At 42.7% G+C, this 21,023-nt stretch overlaps 1 protein-coding gene across 14 annotated transcripts in view; it reads right to left on the bottom strand.

Moving 5' to 3' along the window:
• Positions 1–21,023, bottom strand: part of MACROH2A1 (macroH2A.1 histone) — a 78,516-nt gene that overhangs the window by 30,386 nt on the left and 27,107 nt on the right. For all 14 annotated transcript variants that reach the window (XM_072728564.1, XM_072728559.1, XM_072728567.1 and 11 more), the window contains exons 3-4: positions 16,784–16,890; positions 16,178–16,375 (exon numbers count right to left, since the gene is read on the bottom strand). In XM_072728564.1, coding sequence (XP_072584665.1) covers positions 16,178–16,375; positions 16,784–16,890 — 305 coding nt within the window. The remainder of the gene's footprint in view (positions 1–16,177; positions 16,376–16,783; positions 16,891–21,023) is intronic.

Below are 21,023 nucleotides of genomic sequence, written 5' to 3'. Positions count from 1 at the left end.
GGATAAAAACAGAAGATTCACAATATGCTGCCTACAAGAGACACATTTTACAAGAAGGGCAAGACACAATGAAAGTGAAGTGACAGAGAAAGATTTTTCATGCAAATGGAAACCAAAAGAAAGCAGGGATAGCTATACTTAGGTCAGACAAAATATTCTTTAAAACAAAGACTACGGTAACAGATAATGAAGGGTATTACATAATGGTAAATGTGCCAAGCCAACAAGAGAATATCTGTATATATTTTATAAATATTGTAAACATTTATGCTCTTAATCTAAGAGCACATAAATGTATAAAGCCTACAGTAACAGACCTAAAGGGAGAAACAGATAGCAATACAATAATAACAGGGGACATTATCTCCCACTTTCATCAGTAGATAGATCAAGCAAGCAGAAAATCAATAAACACTGGCCTTTTTAAATGATACATGAGACCAGGTGGACTTAACATATATTCAGAACTTTTCACCCAAAAGTAAAAGAATACACATTCCTTTCATATGTACATGGAACATTCTGCAGGACAGATCATATTTTAGACCACAAAACATGTCTTAATAAATTTAAGAAGGCTGAAATCATATCAATCATCTTTTCTGATCACAGTTATGAGGAGAAAAAAACCTGGAAAATTCAAATATGTGGAGATTAGACTACACACTATTCAACAACCAATAGATCAAAGAAGAAATCAAAAGAGAAATTAAGAAATACTCTGATATAAATGGAAATAAACATACTAAAACTTATGAGATGCAGCAAAAGCAGTTGTAAGAGGCAAGTTTATAGCAATATAGGCCTACTTCAAAAAACAAGAGAAATCTCTAACACCCAACACCAAAAGAAACCAGAGGAGGGGAAAAAAGAACAAATGAAGCCCAAAGTTAGCTGAAAGAAGGAAATAATACAGATCAGAGTGGAAACAGACTAAAAACAGAAAGGATCAATAAACCTAATAGCTCTTTGAAAAGATAACAAAAATCAACAAATCTTTGGTTAGACTCACCAAGAAAAAAAAAAGGGTTTCAAATAAGTAACATCAGAAATGAAAGAGATGGGGATCCCTGGATGGCTCAGTGGTTTAGCGCCTGCCTTCGGCCCAGGGCGCAATCCTGGAGTCCTGGGTTCGAGTCCCACATCAAGCTCCCTGCATGGAGCCTGCTTCTCCCTCTGCCCCCCCCCCTCTGTCTCTCGTGAATAAATAAAATATTTAAAAAAAAAAAAAAGAAATGAAAGAGATGTTACAAATGACACCACAAAAATAGAAAGGATAAGAGACTACTATGAAAAACTATATACCAAAAAAATTGGACAACCGAGAAGAAATGAACCAAATCATAGCAATAGATAACCTACTAGGACTGAATCAAAGAAAAATAAAGGGGATCCCTGGGTGGCGCAGCAGTTTGGCGCCTGCCTTTGGCCCAGGGCGCGATCCTGGAGACCCGGGATCGAATCCCACGTCGGGCTCCCGGTGCATGGAGCCTGCTTCTCCCTCTGCCTGTGTCTCTGCCTCTCTATCTCTCTGTGACTATCATAAATAAATAAAAAAATTAAAAAAAAAAAGAAAAAGAAAAATCTCAACAGATAGATTACTAGTAAAGGCATAGAATCAGTCATGAAAAACTTCTCAATAAACAAAAGTCCAGGTCAAGAAGGTTTCACAGGTTAATTCTACCAAACATTTAAAGAAGAATTAAATATGAGTCTTTGAAAATATAAAAGAGGAGGACATTTCCAAACTCACTTTTTAAGGCCAGCATTACCTTGATACCCAAACTGGACCAGGATGCCTTACGAAAAGTAAATTACAGGCCAATATCCCGGATGAACACAGATGCAAGGCCCTCAGCAAAATACTAACAAACTGAAATCAACAATATATTAAATGGATCATATACCATGATCAAGTGGGATTTATTCCAAGGATGTAAGGGTGGTTTAATATCCCACAAATCCAGCAAAGTGATATACTATATTAACAAATGAAATATAAAAAGCATATATATGATCACCTCAACAAATTCAGAAAAGGCATTTGACAAAATTCAACATCCATTTATGATACAAAGCTCTCAAAATGGGTACAGAAGAAACATACCTCAACATAATAAAGGTCATAAATGCCAAGCTGAGAGCTGGCATCATACTCATTAGTGAAAAGCTCAAAGCTTTTCCTCTAAGATCAGTAACAAGACAATAATATCCATTCTTGCCACTTTTATTCAATATTAGTATAGAATAAAGTATTTAAGTCCTAGTGAGAGCAATTAGGCAAGAAAAAGAAATAAGAGGCATCAAAATCAGAAGGGAAGTAAAGCTGTCACTATTTGCAAACAGCATGATATCATATACACAAAACCCTAAAGACTCCACAAAAAAATGGTTAGAATAAATGAATTCAGTAAAGTAACAGGATACCAGATTAATATACAGGAATCCATTGGATTTGTATATGCTAATAACAAATTATCAGAAAGAAAAACAAAACAATCCCAATTACAACTGCATCAAAGAAATAAAATACTTAGCAATTTAACCCAAAATGCAAAAAAGTATACACTGAAAACTACATATTGTACACTGAAAACTATAATACATTAATGAAAGAAATTGAAGAAGACACAAATAAATGGAGAGAGATTTGGTGCTCATGGACTGAAAGGATTAATATGGTTAAAATGTCCATACTAATCATATCAATCTACAGATTCAGTGCAATCTCTATCAAAATTCCAATGGCATTTCTCACAGAAACAGAGCAATCTTAAGATTTATATGAAATCACAAAGACTCTGAAAGCCAAAGCAATCTTGACAAAGAATAAAACAAAAGGTATTATCATGCTCCCTGATTTCAAATCATATTACAAAGATATAATAATCAAAACAATATGTTACCAATATGAAAACTGATACATACACCAATGGAACAGAATAGAGAACCCAGAAATAAACTCACATGTATTATTAATTCATGACAAAAGAGCTAAGAGTATACAATGAAGAACAGTCTCTTCAATTAAACCGTATTGGGAAAATGAGACAGCCACGTGCAAAAGAATGAAACTGTACCAATATTTTACATCATACACAAAAATTAACTCAAAATGGATTAAATACTTAATTAAGTCCTGAACCAAGAAACTCGTAGGAAACAGATGGTAAGCTCCTTGATATTGGTCTTGGTGATGATTTTTTGGATATGGTATCCCAAGCAAAAGCAGTGAAAGCAAAACAGTGGGACTACACCAAACCGAAAAGATTCTGCAAAGCAACCATCAAAATAAAAAGTCAACCTTTAGAGAAATTTACAAATCATATACAGACAGTCCCTGACATCCAATGGTTTGATTTTAAATTTTTCAGCTTTACAATGGTACAAAAGCAATACACATTCAATAGAAACTATACTTTGAATTTAAATTTTGATTTTTTCCTAGGATAGCAACATGCAGTACTATACGCTCTAGTGATGCTAGGCAACAACAGCTAGCCACAGGGCCCAGTCAGCCACACAATCATGAGGGTAAATCACTAATACACTTACAAAATCATTCTGTACCCACAGAACTATTATATTTTTCACTTTCAGTATAGTGTTCAATAAATTACATGACATATCTCACACTTTCTTATAAAACAGGCTTTGTGTGAGATGATTTTGTCCAACTGTAAGTGAATCTAAGTGTTCTGAGTACATTTACATAGGCGAGGCTAAGCAATGATGTTTGGTAGGTTAGGTGTATTAAATGCATTTTCAACTTAACATTATTTTCAACTTACAGTGGGTTTACAAGACACAACTCCATCAGAACTCAAGGAAGATCTGTATCTGATAAGGGCTTAATATCCAAAATATATGAAGAATTCCTACTACTCAATAGCAAAAGGAAATAAATGTTTAAAAAGTGGTCAGAGATCTAAATGTGAGACCTCAAACCATAAAAGTCCTAGAAAAGAACACAGGCAGTAACTTCTTTGACATCAGTCATAGTAACTTCTTTCTAGATACGTATCCTGAGGCAAGGGAGATAAAATCAAATATAAACTATTGGGACTACACCAAAAAAGCCTCTGCACAGGGAAGGAAACAGTCCACAAAACTAAAATGCAACCTACAGAATGGGAGAAGATATTTGCAAATGGCATAGCTGATAAAGAGTTTCCCAAATATATAAAGAACTTACCAAACACCCAAAAAACAAATAATCTAATTTAAAAATTGGCAGAAGACACGAATATTTTTCTAAAGATGACATACAGATCATAACAGACACATGAAAAGATGCTTATCTTTACTGATCATCAAAGAAATGCAAATCAAAACTACAATGAGTTATCACTTCACAACAGTCAAAACGGTTGAAATCAACAACACAAGAAACAACAGGCGTTGGCAAGGATAGGGAGGCAGGGGAACCCTCTTGTACTGTTGGTGGGAATGCAAACTGGTGCAACCACTCTGGAAAACAGTATGGAGGTTTCTCAGAAAGTTAAAAATGGAACTACTCTATGATCCAGCAATGGCACTGCTGGGTATTTACCCAAAGAATACAAAAATACTAATTCAAAGGAATACATGCATCCCAATGTTTATAGCAGCATTATCTACAATAGCTAAATTATGGGAATAGCCCCAGTATCCACTGACTGATGAAATGACAAAGATGTATATGTACACAATGGAATATTACTTGACCATAAAAAAGAATGAAATCTTGCCATTTGCAAAGACTTGGATGGGGCTAGGAAAATTATGTTTAGTGAAATAAATCAGAGAAAGAAAAAGAACATGATTTCACACATACGTGGAATTTAAAAAATAAATGAGCAAATGGAACAAAAGAGAGGGAGGTAAACCAAGAAACAGTCTCTTAACTCTACAGAACTGACAGTTACCAGAGGGGAGGTTGCTGGGGGGGATGGGTGAAATTGGTGATAGAGATTAAGGAGGGCACTTGTGATGAGCCCTGGGTGTTGTATCAAAGTGTTAGGTCACTACAGTGCACACCTGAAAGGAATATTATACTGCATGTTAACTAACTGGAATTTAAATAAAAACTTAAAGTGGTCAGAATCTGAGTAGACATTTTTCCAAAGACGACATACAGATGGCAAACAAATACCTGAAAAGGTGCTCCACATCACAAATCATCAGGTAAATGCAAATCCAAACCCCAGTAAGATATCACCTCACACCTATTAAGCTGCTATCAAAAAGACATGGAGACATGGAGAAGGGGAATTCCCTGTGCACTGTTGGTGGAAATGTAAATTGGTGCAGCCACCATGGAAAACAGTACAGAAGTTCCTCAGAAAATTAAAAATAGAACTACCATATGATGCAGCAATTTTTACTTCTGAAGAAGACAAAAACACTACCTCAAAAGATATGTGCACCCCCATGTTGACTACAGCATTATTTATGTATTTATAGCCCAGTAATGAAAAGAACCTAAGTATCCATCAATGGAAACATGGAATAAAGAATATGTGAAAATTTGATAAAGGTGTTTACCTATTATATACACTAACATGTTTTATATTCTAATATATATGTCCTTATATATTTAATATGTCATATTATTTTTATTATATATCTTATAATACATATCTTCTAAATCATTTTATATATACATCTACACACACACACACACACACACACATACATAGAACACAATGCTATTAAGCCATAAAAAGACAGATGTGACCTTGAGGGCATTATACTAAGTGAAATAAATCACAGAGAAAGACAAATAACTGTATGTTCTCACTTATAGGTGGAATTACAGAAAAAAAAAAAAAAAACCCAAGTTCCTAGATACAGAGAACAGACTGATGGTTGACACAGGCAGTGGGGTATGTGTATGTGTGTGTAACTGGTGAAGCAGGTCAAAAGGTACAAAGTTGGGCAGCCCAGGTGGCTTAGCGGTTCAGCGCTGTCTTCGGCCCAGGGTGTGATCCTGGAGACCCGGGATCCAGTCCCACGTGGGGCTCCCTGTATGGAGCCTGGTTCTCCCTCTGCCTGTGTCTCTGCCTCTCTCTCTGTGTCTCTCATGAATAAATAAATTTTTTAAAAAAGGTACAAAGTTCCAGTTATAAAAGAAAGAAGTCATGGGGAGGCAATATACAGAATGGTGACTATAGTTAGTAAAACTGTATTGCATATTTGAAAGCTGTTAATAAAGTAGACCTAAAAGTTCTCATCCTAAGAAAACTAACTTGGTGATTATGTATGCTGGTAGAGGTTACCTGGACATACTATGGTGATCATTCACAATATGTACACAAATATCAAATCGTCATGTTGTACATCTGAAATTACTGTCATATTAAATGCCAATTACATCTCAATAAAAAAAGAATCCATATCCATAATATAAAAGGAAGCCATTTAAAATCGATAGCTAATCCTAATTTTTAAAACAGCACAAAACACTAGCACAAAAGGAATTATCCAAAGGGCCAAAATTTATTTGAGCATATGTTAAAGCTAACTGGTCATCAAGACTATGCACACCCACCAGGATGGCTAAAATTTAACTCTCAAATTAGCCTGCCTTGGCAAGCCTGCCTCATTTGCTGCATTGGGACTCCATACTTTTATACCACTTGGGAAAACTATTTGGCACTCTCTACTAAAGCTGAACATATGAATACCCTATGATATCACAATTCTTAAAGGTATTCTCCCAAGACAACATAACATGTGTGCACCAAAAGGCATGTACTTTGTAGCAGGAATCTTGGTAGGAGCCTCAAATTGGAAACAACTTAAATATCTCCAGAGCAGAATGTATCATCCCGTGGTGGTAAATTCCAATCTGAAATGCACAGACTCAGTGCTAACTGCTACATACAATAACCCAAATGAATCCAACACAATCTTAACAAAAATCGAGAAAAAAAATAAATTCCCCAATGAAGTAAATGTACTACGAAGATAAAGAAAGGTCCCTTAACTTGCTCAAATTCCATCTAAGGCCCTCTACCTCATTTTTGACTTACTGTTGTGTATTTGTGGGGGACTTGGATGTCAGTGGTCAAAAGACACCAGCTTTTACCTAGAGTTCCAGTCTAAGATGGTGATGTGAGCAGACCCTGAACTCACCTCCACCATAGACACACTAAATCTACTCCGACTGATATAGCAATTCCTTCTGAAGAGCAGAGGGCTGACTGAATAGCTTCTACATAACAAAAGATAAAGAGACCACATAGAGAAAAACAGCAAAAGAGATGGAAGCATGATAACGAAGGCAACCCCCACCATTGCTGCAGTGAACTGCAGTAGGGAGGAATAGTAATGAAGCACTGGAAGCAGATCTATCTACTCTGGGGCACTGAAAAAAACAGCCTTTGCTTAAGAGAGAGGCTACTACGTAACGTAAAAGATCCAGCCCTAGAACTCCCAAATGGCAGAGGAGCTGCTGGAATTCTCTCCAGGTCAGGAAGACTGGTTAATGCCATGGTTTACATTCCCCCTACATGTTGGGAGCATGGGTGGATGGGGAGCAGGGTCCCAGTGTCCTAGATCCAATATCCTTAATAAACACAGATTTTAAAAAATCCTTAACAAAATATTAGGCAACTGCATTCAAGAATACATTAAAAAGATCATTCACCATGATCGAGTGGGATTTATTCTGGGGATGTAGGGATGGTTCAATATTTGCTAATGACTCAATGTGATGCACCACATCAACACAATGAAGGATAAAAATCACATGATCATCAATAGATGCCCCCCCAAAAAGCATGAGAATATTCAACATCCATTCATGATGAAAACTCTATCAATAAAGTGGGTTTAGAGGAAATATACTTCAATGTAATAAAGGCCATGTGTGAAAAACAGCTAACATCATATTCTATGGGGAAAAACTGATAGCTTTTCCCTATCAGGAACAACACAAGGATGTCCACTCTCACCACTTGTATTCAACAAAGTAATGGAAGTCCTAGCTGCAGCCGTCAAAAAAGAAAAAAATATGTATATAAGGGATCCAAATTGTTAAGGAAGATATTAAACTGTCATTGTTTGCAGATGATATAATACTATACAGGAAAACGCTAAAGATTCCATCAAAAAACCCCTAGAATTAACAAATTCAGTAAAGTTGCAGGATACAAAATTAATACACAGAAATCGGTTGTGTTTCTATACAGTAATGATGAACTAGCAAAAAGAGAAATTAAGACAATCCCATTTATAATTGCACAAAAAAAGAATAAAACACCTAGGAATACATTTAACCAAGGAGGAGAAAGACCTGTACTCTGAACAGTCTAAGACAACGATGAAAGAAATGAAAGACAACACAAATGAAAAGATATTACATGCACACAGATTGGAATATTGTTAAAATATCCATTCCACCAAAAGCAATGTACAGATTCAACATAATCTCTTCCAAAATACCCATAGCACTTTTCATAGAACTAGAACAAGAAAACTAAAACTCATATAGAATCATAAAAGACCCCAAATAACCGAAGCAACCTTGAGAAAGAAGAACAAAGCTAGAGGTATCACAGTCCCAGGTTTCAAGATATACTACAAAAGCTGTAGTCATCAAAACAGTATGGTACTGGCACAAAAAGAGACACACAGATCAATGAAGAGAATAGATAACCCAGAAATGAGCCCATGCTTACTTATCTGGTTCAACAAGAAAGGCAAAAATACATAATGGGGAAAAGACAGTCTCTTCAGTAAATGATGCTGGGAAACGGGCAGCTACAAGCAAATGAATGAAACTAGACCACTTCCTTATACTCTCCACAAAAATAAACTCAAAATGGATTGAAGACCTAAATGTGAGACATGAAACCATAAAACCAGAAGTAAACATGGCAGTAATTTCTCCGATATTGACCTTAGCAACATTCTTCTAGATATATCTCCCTAAGCAAGGGAAACAAAAACAAAAACAAACTACTGGGACTACATCAAACTAAAAAACTTCTGCACATCTAAGGAAACCATCAAGAAAATAAAAAGGCAACTTACTGAATAGGAAAAGATTTGCCATGATATATCCAATATGGGGTTAATATCTAAAGTATATGAAGAACTTCTACAACTCAATATCAAAATAAAAGGCAATTAAAAAATGGGCAGAGAACATGAGTAGACAGTTTTCCAAGGATGACATAGTTGGCCAACAGACATGTGAAAAGATGCAAAACATAACCGATCATCAGGGAAATGCCAATCAAAACCACAATGGAAAAAAAAAACCCACAATGAGTTATCACCTCACACCTACCAAAATGTCTAATATCAAAAGGATGTGAAAAAACAAGTGTTGGCGAGGATGTGAAGAAAAAAGAACCCCTGTGCACCGTTGGTGGGAGTATATATTGGTGTAGCCACTGTGGAAAACAATATGGAGGTTCCTCAAAAAAAATAAGAAAGACAGTTACTATATGATCCAGTAATTCCATCACTTGTTATTTACCCAAAGAAACAGAAAACACTATTTTGGAAAGATATATGCACTCCTATGTTTATTGCAATATTATTTACAATACCCAAGATAGAAAAGCAACTCAAATGTCCATCAACAGGTGAATGCACAAAGAAGTGGCATATACATATATCATACACATACACACACAATAGAATATTACTCTATCTTGCTATTTGAACAACAAGGGTGGACCTAGAGAATGTTATGCTACATAAATCAGAGAAAGGTAAGTAACATAGGATACTACTTACATATGCAATCTAAAAATCAAAAGAGATGAATAAAAAAAAAGAGATGAATAAAACAAAAAGCAGAAACAGAATCATAAATACAGAGAAGTGATGGCTGCCAGGGGAGAAGTGGGTAGGGTGATGGGCAAATGGGTGAAAAAGGGCGTAAGAGGTACAAGCTTCTAGTTACAGAATAAGTCACAAGGATAGAAGGTGTAGCATAGAGAATTAAGTCAATGAAATTATAATAATGTTACAGGGTGACAGATGGTAGCTACACTCGCAGTGAGCACAATAAAACATACAGAGAAGACAGATCACTACACTATATGCCCGAAACTAATTTAACATTGTAGTTCAACCATATTTCTTTTCTTAAATATTACCCAAAAAGGCACAAACTTCTAGTTATGAGGTAAAGAAGTACAGGGGGTGTAATGCACAGCATGACAACTATAGTTAATCATGCTGCATGGTGTTTTTGAAAGTTATTAAGACAGTAAATCCTAAGAGTTGTCATCACAAAAACAAACACTTTTGCTTTTTTTGAATCTACAGGAGACAGCAGCTAGCATTTAAACTTATGTGGTAAGCATTTCATAATATACATAAGTCCTTACATGTATGAGGTGCTGTATGTCAAGCATATCTTCATAAAACTGGAAAACAGTGCCATAGAGGACAAGTGGTGGAAATTTTAAGCAGAATATATACATCATGAATGTGCAAATATATTCAGCTAGAGTCCAGAGTGTGGTATTGAAAAAAAAAAAATTCAAGTAGTTGCCCCACTTGCCCTACAATGGATGTCAGCCCTCCACCTACAGAACAGAGGGGCTTCTCCCAAGGGAACCAAGTGGTCCATGGTCACAGGACACACAGGTGACATGAAGTTTGGGCTCTGAAATTCTGCATCTGATATCTGGTTCTACTAGTGATGTAACCTAGAGCAAATTGCTTAACTTTCCTCTGCCTTTGATTCCTCATGGGAAAAATGAGTCTAAGGTGGGAGAACTGATAAACCAGTGGCCTTGAGAGAAAGCTGCCAAACCCTGTCTGTGTAGGACGGGCCGTTCCATCCCAGTTCTCTGTAGTCTGGCTACTTGGCAGATAGCCCATGTCTCTTCTGTGCCAGATTCCCAGCCCACGACAGGACGACAGGGTAGTTTAGGTGCACTCAGGTGCCTCATGAGATGTCACTGCATTCAAATCATAGTAACTGTTCCCCTCTTAGCTTTACATAGAGGCTATAGTTGGGATTACTTCCCTTCCCAGCCTTTTCAGATGAAAATGCCATTTTCTTTTATGAAATGGTGATAGTTGGTGGTAGATGTTTTTTTCCCAGGAGGAGGAGAAAAAGGAGGAGGGGAAAAAGCTAGCAAGCAATACTCTTTGTCAACCTCCAACATAATTGACGTTGGAGAATTTAATATTGTTCTACAAATCCAAACATCTCATGTATGGGACCTGCACGCTGCACTGTTTTCAACAGTGCAAACCTATTCAGTCAGAGTCAGGGGGAGACCTATTTAAGAACACGTAGGGTTGAGTGTCCAAAGAGCCTTATGTGAAATCATCAACCCAAGATTACCTATACCCGGTCTCTTTCGCCCTCATGTCTGACTTGCTAGAAAGCTCATTAAAAAAAAATAAATAAATAAAAAATTAAAAATAAATAAAAATAAAATAAAAAAGAAAGCTCATTAAAAGGTCACCAATATTTTGCAAGGATGGCAGCTTCTCACAAGAACCAGTCATCCCCTACCCAGACACGGATCACTCGATTTCCAGTTTAAATATTTCTCAGAAAACAAAAAGGTGCTCTACCAAATTCATCATGGGCTTTCTGCCAAGCAGTGAGGACCAGGCATACCTTCATGATCCAGGGGGTGATTTCCACATGAGGGGTATAGTTTAGTTGGGGGTGGTAGTCCGGTTTATCTTTGAAAAGTCCCAGGTGAGGTTGAATCACTACAATGTACAGTTGAGACTAATAGGATGCTGCATGGTAACTAACTTGAATTAAAATAAAAACTAAAAAGAAATAAGAAAAACCCTAGGTGAGAGATTTTTTAATCCAGAATTTTGGCAAAAACAATCTTCTTGGAGATCCCCTAAAGGTTATCCTACGGTTCTCAGTAAACATTCTGACGAGCAGTCTTAGACTGCTTTCAGCATAAACAGCTTCCTTTGAAGCTTTAGTATTTTCTGCATTTGAAAACCGTTACCATAAAGAAGCACTCCTAGGCTTCTCCAACTGCCAGAAGTGTGCAAGTCTTGGAAACATGGAGAACCAGCCCTGCCGAGCCCCCTCTGGGAGGGGACAGGCACGCTTGCTGGTCCTCTGCCACAAGTGCTCTCCCGCCCGTCATTTGAACATCTAGACACCTTATATCTCGCATCTCTGCTCCAAGGTCACCTTACCAGAGAGGCCTGACCCGACTGCCTCCACAAAGCAACAACCCCTCTGCTGTCACTCTGTTGTACTCCTGTCACAGTGCCCACTGCCCCCTACACCCTTTATATAACGACTCTGCTGCCCTCACCAGACCAACGCTTAGTGAGTCCCCCCAGAGGCCAAGGGCCTTTGTTCACTGCTGGACCCTCAGCAGCAGGAATGAGAATTTGCACATGCACATCCAATGACTACTGACCAAAGGAATGCATCTTCTTGCAACAACTTTGGTGTTAAATGTTAAAAGGAGGAGGCAGCGTTTCAAATTTCTGAACGGAGTAAGATGCTGTGTGTGTGAGCAACAGCCATCAGAAGTGTCTGCCTCAGCAACCGCACATCAGGGACTCTGTCCTACAGATGCGTGAGCATGGACACCCACACACCATCAGGGTCACTGTGGCACTACTGGGCAGAATGCTCAGAACTGCAAGTTCACTCACAGAGAACAGGTTAGAGGGGTTTTGCCTACAGTCTAGGTCACTAGAACCACACCACGAAATATTCCAGAGCCAGCTCTATGTTCAGAGCGGTGGAAGAACAAGGGAGTAAGAGCAACAGCAAACGTGTGCACCAGGCATTGTGAAAAGGACCTGACACCGTGCTCTCCTGAGCCTTCCAACCACCCTGTGTTCCAGCTCCATTTCACAGGTGAGGAAACGGAGATACCAGAGAAATTCAGTCACTTCCTAAAGTCACACAGCCAGGAAATGGCAGAATTAGAACACAAAACCAAGTGAGCTGGCCCCTTTAACCACTGTGCCACCCTGCCAAAACAGTGGGTAACAGCATTTTTATATATATTTAAAGACAGGTATGGGGGGGTGCCTGGGTAGCTCAGTCGGTTAAGTGTCTGACTCTCAATTTTTTTTCTTTTTTTTTTCTTTTTTTATTTATGATAGTCACAGAGAGAGAGAGAGAGAGAGGCAGAGACATAGGCAGAGGGAGAAGCAGGCTCCATGCACCGGGAGCCCGGTGTGGGATTCGATCCTGGGTCTCCAGGATCGCGCCCTGGGCCAAAGGCAGGCGCCAAACCGCTGCACCACCCAGGGATCCCCTGACTCTCAATTTCAACTCAGGTTGTGATCTCAGCATCATGGAATCAAGCCCTGCATCAGGTTCCACCTTCGGCATGGTGTCTGCTTCAGAGTCTCTCTCCTCCTCCTCCTTCTGCCCCTCCCCACTCGTGCTCGCACATAGTTTGTCTCTCAAACAAATAAAATCTTTAAAAATAAAGACAGGGATGACAAGGAGAGCTTTACAGGTCTCCATGCTTTTATATGCATAGACTCTCTGCAAGGTACATAAACACTCATTACAGAGACTGCTCTGGGGAGGCTTGGGGGCACTGTGGTGAGAGTGAGATCTTACAGCATCCTTCCTTGCACTATCCCCACTCTCACACATATTATCTAATAAGAAACAATGGTGTAAATATTCAGTCATTGAAATATAAGGCTGGAATGGACCTCATCATTTTATGGGAGGGCGGTAAACTGAGGCATAGACTTTCCCAAGGCCACCCAAGTAGGAAGGAGGAGCCCTAAGGCACCATCCGGGCTCTGGGCTCCCAGCCCCAGTGGGTTCTGCTGCCTCCTCTAACTGGTTCCATGATAGCTGACTCAGCTGTCACAACTGGAGATTTTCAAAACCTCCCAATTATATCGAATTGGGGGGAAAATTATGATTTGGAATTCAAGTGTTGACACTTGAAAAATACCAACTCCCTTTTACTCCAAGTGCTTTAGCATGTTCCTAAGGCTTTTTCTGCGTGTCTCTGGAAAGGTTATTTTCAGAACATTCCACTTCAACCTGGAGATGCAGGTTCTCTGCTGTTTCTGGGAGCTGACACCACAATTTACATTAAACAAATGTTTTGAAAATTAGCTGTTCACGGTTCCAATTTCAGCTTCCCCCAGGGTTTAATGTTAGCCAAATACTGGTACAGTAAGCAGACAATGTGTTTTATTGTGTGGAAGAAAAACAGACCACCATAACAGACTTCCTGCTTTTGTAATCAAGGGGAAAGCTGAGTGTTTGAGTGATTATTGGCATATGGTTATTAGAAACAGTAAGTTCCAAATATAGCTACCAGGAGCTAAAGACACATACACACACACACACACACGCACACACACACCCTTCATTTTAAGTCCAAAAAGAAAGAAACAGAGTTCCTAGTGTTTAGTAAAGTGGGAAGGCCAGAAAGATGTCAGGCAAAAAAGTACCAGGAGGACATAAGGGGTGACACAAGCAGGGTTCAGCCCAGGGTTGCCCGAGGCACACAGCTGGAGGGGCTGCTCAGATGTCAATAAGCAAGGAGTCTACGTAAACAAGGGCCATACTCGGGCCACAGCTCAAGGAAGGCTAAGCCAAAGCCCAAGGGCCCTGCCCTGGGGGCAGCCAGTTCCCTAGGACCCATGATCTAGACATGAGGGACTTGACATTTTGCTCTTCTAACATTTAGGAAGGCTTGCACAGGCCTCTTCTCCTGCTCCTCGCCACAAACGCAAATCTTGAAAGGGGAGGAAGACACAGTTCAATCTGCTAATTTAACAGTTGGCAGGAATCAGTAAGGCAGCATTCTGCGAACTCGTGTAGAACTTGTGAGCAAGGTGGAGTACAAGTGCCTGGAAAGAACATGTAGGAGATTCTTCAGTAACGGGTTTCTCTCTCAGAGACCTGGGAGGGAATCTCAGCCAGGTGGCAGCCTGGTGGTGGCCAGGGTGGTGGTCTGTTGGCAAGACCAATCCAGATTTTGTTGTTTTCAGGGCAGCATTTGTCTACACCCAGACGGGTATGCAAAAGGTGCAGCTTCTTCCACCTCAACTACCAAAGGTTGGCAAATTGTATAGGTGGGGAGTCAGAGGCCAGGGGACTGGGTCAGAGGAGGGGACGTGCTGGGAGCGTGGGCAGCAGCGTGGCTGAGGGGCAGTGCTCCTGCAGCCTCGCCTTGGGAAGAGGTCTTCACCATCCCATGTAGTCAAAGGCTTTGGGTTCTGGTGGGAAGAATATGCTGACACTGCATCTGACCCACAAGGCTTTTTCCAGGAGGTACTACTGAGAGTCTCAAAGAATAGGCAGGTCCCTGCCAGGTGAAACTTTCTCCTAGGTCTGGCCAGAGACCACAAGGATCACACCTAAGGAGGTGCCCCAGGGCAAGGCAAAGAAGGACAGCTGAAGATTCCATTTTATTAATGATGACCTTTCACTGCACTGTCCCTAATTTGTTGGCCCTTGAGGCTGTGACAATAGCTCACAGGCAGGGTCCAATGAGGAAGGAACACAGAGCATGTGTTCCAGTTGCTTCGGAGCCTCCCACCGATGCTCAGACAAGTGAACACAACCACCCACAGGCCCAGACCTCCCGAGAATGAGCAGCTGCACCTCCATTGTGAGGATCGGGGCAGGGGATTAGCCAGCCTGCCCCACTCAAGAAGACATCAGATCATACTAATGACAAGGCTTCACTTGACCACAAAACAATCAGCACCTAGAACCTCATCTCCGTCCAAGCTCGGTCTGGCAAGAGCATCTGAATAACACATCTGTTTTCTCCCTTAACAAGGCAACTATTCTTAAGAGCAAACTGTCTGAACCATCCTTCCTCGAAGATGCTCAGAGGAGGACATGCAGGCATGGCAACACACTGATAGTTCTGAGGGTGTCAGGGGCAGCTGGCAGCCAGCACCTTTAGGCAGGACCCAATGGCAGCCACCCCTAGCACAGGAAAGCTCCTGCACACACAGATCCCTTCCCCGAGGTGTGAGCATCTCCGTGGCAGGCCAGGAATGGGGTCCTTCCAGCCTGGGTCTCCCAACCTCCCCACCACCAACCCCATGCCTGCAGGAATGCAGGTTTTTTGCTCAGATTCTGGCCACTTGAACAAGCAGCTCCCACATGTTCCTCCTCAGTCCTTGGATAAGCCCTCAGCATGGGGGGAGCCACTCAGGACCTCACCTATGCACATCTGCCCTGCCCCAACCCCCATACCCCTACCAAATCACATACCTTGGATTTCCGGGCCCCTTTCTTGCCTCCTGCTTTCTTAGACACAGGCTTCTTCTGGGATGGAGACTTGGCCTTTTTGGCCGGGGGTGGCGTGATAATGGCTTCCAACTTCCCTTTGGATCCTCGTTTCTTTGCTAGCAACTCCGGGTGGATGTTTGGTAACACTCCCCCACTGGCTATGGTGACTCCTTTTAGCAGCTTGCAGGAAAATCAAAGTAGCAGATGGTTAGCCTGTCCACCCTGCTTCTGACCTAGAAGAAGTCTGCCCTGCCCATTCATTCTTGCTTAGTTGGTAGAGCTCCTTCCTCCATGGCACCTCCAAGGATGCTGACGGGACCCAGGCTAAATTTACAGAAAGCAAGTCCTCAGAGTCCCTCACTGCAGTGGGACTCCACTGTCTTCCCTCCAGGGAGAGCCAAATGCCTCATTTCATTTCCTCCTGTCCCCAAATAAAGCCTCGAGGAAAAACTGGCATGGGTGTCAGAGATGTCCAAAATGCAGTGTGCACCTCTGACAGCCAGCCAAACACCAACCTCCCTGTGCCCCTTGGGCAGTAGGGCTGTGGACCCAAGTTTTTGGGGCAGGAGGCAAAGGAGAGCCCCATACCTGATTGAGCTCTTCGTCGTTGGCCACAGCCAGCAGGATGTGCCGGGGTGTGACCCGTCCCTTCTTGTTGTCTCTTGCTGCATTGCCAGCCAGTTCCAGAATCTCCGCTGTGGGGAGCAGGGGGAAAGAGCAGCCGGTCATGTTAGTGTCAGAGGATCTCAGGCATCCTCCCAATCTCCCTGTTCATGGTGCTGGGAATGGGCATGGGCAGCAGCCTCAGGAAGCAGCTACCTCAGGGTATGAAGCTGCAGGCGCTCTGCCCTGCCAACTTCAAGCCAAGTCGCAGACGTGCTGAGTGGGATCAGGAGGCCCCCAGTCCATCCCCTTTGTTTTGGAGACAAAAAGCCAGAGACTCAGAGAGAAGGGACCACCAGCTAAAGGTCCCTCAGTAGGAAGTGGTGGAGCAGACTCGTGAACCTGTTTCCCAGAATGGGTTGCCTGTAATCGGCCCTCCACACAGCCCTGTGCAGAGCCATCAGTGTGGCCCTGGGAGCAAGCGGGGCATCGGGAGCGAGCGGGGCATCATGAGCAGCGGGTCATGCCTGTGCTGTGGGCCGGCAGGGCCGGGGCCCATCTCTGTTGACAAGAGCAACACGGAGCACCTACACATTCAGACTCAAAACTAGAAGGATATGAAGGGACACCACCATGTCAACATCCTAAAAACATAAATCAGAAGAGGTAGGATGCAGAACAGGTTAATGACACAAAACAATAAAACACAACATACCAAGCCTATTAATGCTTGATGGAATACTGATTACCAAAAATAAAGTTATAAAAGTTTTTCTGGAGAAAACAGATCTAGTCATAGATTGGGTATTAGGTCCTAAAGGATTATTAATTTTCTTGGGTGTGACCGTAGTGTCACTATCCTGCAGAGAACACTGTTCACAAGAGATACATGCCCAAGTACTTAGAGGTAAAGGATCTTGACATCTGAAGTTTACTCTCAAATAATTCTGATAAATTCCATGGAGTAAAGCCAATGTGGTGATATGCTAAGTGCTATTAAATCTAGGTATGCAGGGGTACCTGCGTAGCTCAGTGGTTGAGTGTCTGCCTTCTGCTCAGGTCGTGATACTCAGATCCTCGGATCGAGTCCTGCATCGGGCTCCCTACGGGGAGCTGCCTTCTCCTTCTGCCTCTCTTTCCTCTCTCTCTCACGAATAAATAAAATCTTAAAAAAAAAAAAAATCTAGGTGTGTGGTCTTTTAGCATTCTGTATGCTGGATACTGTAAAACAGTTTAAAAACTAGACAGCTAGGAGCCCGGCCCATAGGTGGTGCTAGGGTTCGTTTACCCATCCTTCAGGGCAGGCCCTCACTGGACAAGACAATGGCTCTTCCACAGCACCAAAGATGGGGCAAAATAGTAGGTATCCTTTGGCAAGAGTTTTTTCTCCCCAGCAACATAGTGCTCTTGGTAAATAACATCACTTCCTCATTTTCTTAACCCAGATGGACCCAAAAATACATCTTATAGCCCCCCTCCCCATGCCTGCAATTCTGCCCATGTCACGGTCTTGCCTATGACCACTCTCATGGGCCCAGCTCAAGTGTGACCTCCTCCTGGACTAAGGAATTTCTAGTATTCTGGGTTATGTTGTCAATATTAGAGGTCTCCAGCAAAGTCCAAACTCAGAATCACTATAAAATAAGCAGGGAAAAGATCATAGCTACCTGAAAATCCTGTATTTAGAATTTACAATATTACATGGTATACATAATGGAGTTCTAGCTGCTGAATCCAACACAGTAACTATGGCATAGGACGCTGAAGAATGAATGGGTGGATGCTCATGCAAACTCTCCTATTGACAGTGGAAAACCAGTCACACCTGGGGCAGGTTTCTACGATGTATCTGAGGCAGGAATTCATTTACTCAATAATCACATCATTGATGATGCGCTACCACTGGGGCACTCTGAGGTGTGTGCCACCTTGATGCTCCCAGGCCAGAGACCCTGACCTTGAATTTCCCATTTGAGAATGGCTAGAGTGAGGCCCCATGAGGACAGGATGAGAGCCAGCCCATTTCCCACCCTTAACAGTCCCAAGGGGACTGCTCCCCATGCAGCCTGAGTGCAGCCGGAGGGGCAGAAAGCCCACCTACCAATTTCACTGAAGCTTCCCTGTAAGTGACAATGGCAAGGTGTTCCAATGCCCAGCAGAGATGGACCTATCTCAGCCAAGCAGAAAAGGGTGTTTGGGATGCTGGAGTGACCCTAGGGCCCAGGTGCCATGATAGAGAAATGGGCCCAGCTTGGGCTTCTCCATCCTTCATTCATGGAGGAGGCACCACACTGCAACACTACTGTCCTGTCCATGGCTGGTGAGGAAGCCACAGTAGGAGCCTCGCCTGAGGTGAGCAGACTCTAGGAGTAAAGGCAGAGAAGAAAGATCTAGCTGTGGGCTCTCCTTGGGCTCCGTGCTGGGTCCCAAGTGGCAACAAGGCCAGAGAGGAGCAGCTGGTCCCACAGAGTTGTAGCCTACCTAGCATTCTTCCTGGCCTCCACCATCCCCTCACTGTCCCTGGTTTTCTGAGACTACGGGAAACAAGGAGCCAACAGTATCTGCAGAGCTGGAACATACAGAGGAAGGTGGGTGGATTACAGCCTTTTCCCCATTATGTGCTAAGTAAGCTTCACCTGGCCTTCATTAGACCCACAGTAGTGCCCTCAGCACCCTCTCTGGCAAGATCGTGTGAAATTACAGCTTCTCAGGGAGGCAGACACAGTGTTACTTGAAAGGCTCACGCCCAGAGAGGGTACAGTGGCCACTGTGGGGAAGGTCTGTGGTCTTACTTCAGGCACTGCTCATTTAGCTTGTCCTGTGTGCACCAAAGCCAACGTGGTGGTGATAAGGATGCAAAAACCCGAGGGGGAGGGGGAGAGGTGGGGTCACCACAACTAAGTGGCCTTGGGCCACTAATTTGGGTGGGAGGCAGGCAGCACGTAATACGAGGGTGGCCTGGCCTGGAAGGAACACCCATGGCTCAGAAATCTGGAGCTCAATCCTCCAGGAATTCCCCTCACTTCCATGGGATTTCCTTCCCCACCCCACTCTTACTCTGTGGCTGAAATTTCAATGGCCTGTGTTTCTCCACTTGGGAAAACTCAAGGACTGTGCTCACCTACTGCTGACTCAGCCCCAAGCCACCGGGGAGTGATACTAAGGATAGGTGTCTCAAGGGATGAGGAGCACTACAGCTCCTTGCAAAGAGAGGGCAGGGGTCTCATTCCTCTGCCTTCACCAAGGAGCAGGAATATCTACCACTCCTTTCTTGCTGCAAACCTGAGCTTGCCTTCAATCTGCGATCTGCGAGTGCCAAGATGACTGGCCCTCCCATGCTCTACTGCCACAGGGCAGGCCTTTGGCTCAGCCTGGGAGGAGAGAGAGGAAGGGTGCCAAGTGAGGATAATACAGAGGGGCACAGATTCACACTCCAGTTAGTTGAGCAAGAGCTTTATCTTCTGTTTACTCCTGCATGTTTTCCAAAGGGTAGTTACCATAGCAACTCCTTTGTCAAGGGACGGACACACACACACACACACACACACACACACAGCACCTTGGAGACACACCTTTTATGAGAAGCATGTTCCATGCCCATCTGCCCAGTCCACTGCTGCTGGCAGAGAGCTGGTGCAGTATAAGCAGCCAGGGAAAAAGATGTACAAAGGCCGCATCTGACAGCTAACAAAGGTGGGAACTTAGAGCATGAATGAGCTCAGGCCTCGCCAGGTCTTCATCAATGCCCACCCTCTGGTCCTCAGGCCAGTTTCAGCATCAGCCATCACAAGGGCCTTGCCTGAGCAGGAGAGGGCTGCCTGCTGCAGGGGGGGAGAGGGTGCTGGCTGTGAGGGACTGTGGCAAGGCATGTGCCACCAAAGGAGAGTCCCTCGTTCACTTTCCTTCTTAGTAACTGACCATCACCTTTGCAAATGAGCAATGGCAGGGTCACAGAAGCCCTAGGCTTGGGGCTGCATGTGGTTCCTGCCACTGCCCCTACCCAGTGAGAAGGGCCCACAAACAAGAGGGCAGCCTCCTGGGGCAGCCAAAGCCAGCTTCAGCTCCACCTCAACTTGCATGAAACCCATGCCTTCCTGCAAGGGAGGATTTCCTGCACCTGATTCATCTTGTGTCTTGTACATCTCTAAATTTGCCTACCTGGATTAAAGGAAAAGGATTCTGGGAAAGAGAATCAGGGAAAGCACCACATCTACAGACCCAGGTC

This window comes from Vulpes vulpes, chromosome 12 (assembly GCF_048418805.1).
Source record: "Vulpes vulpes isolate BD-2025 chromosome 12, VulVul3, whole genome shotgun sequence".
Lineage (NCBI taxonomy): Eukaryota > Metazoa > Chordata > Mammalia > Carnivora > Canidae > Vulpes > Vulpes vulpes.
This window is presented reverse-complemented; position numbering and strand designations above follow the sequence as displayed.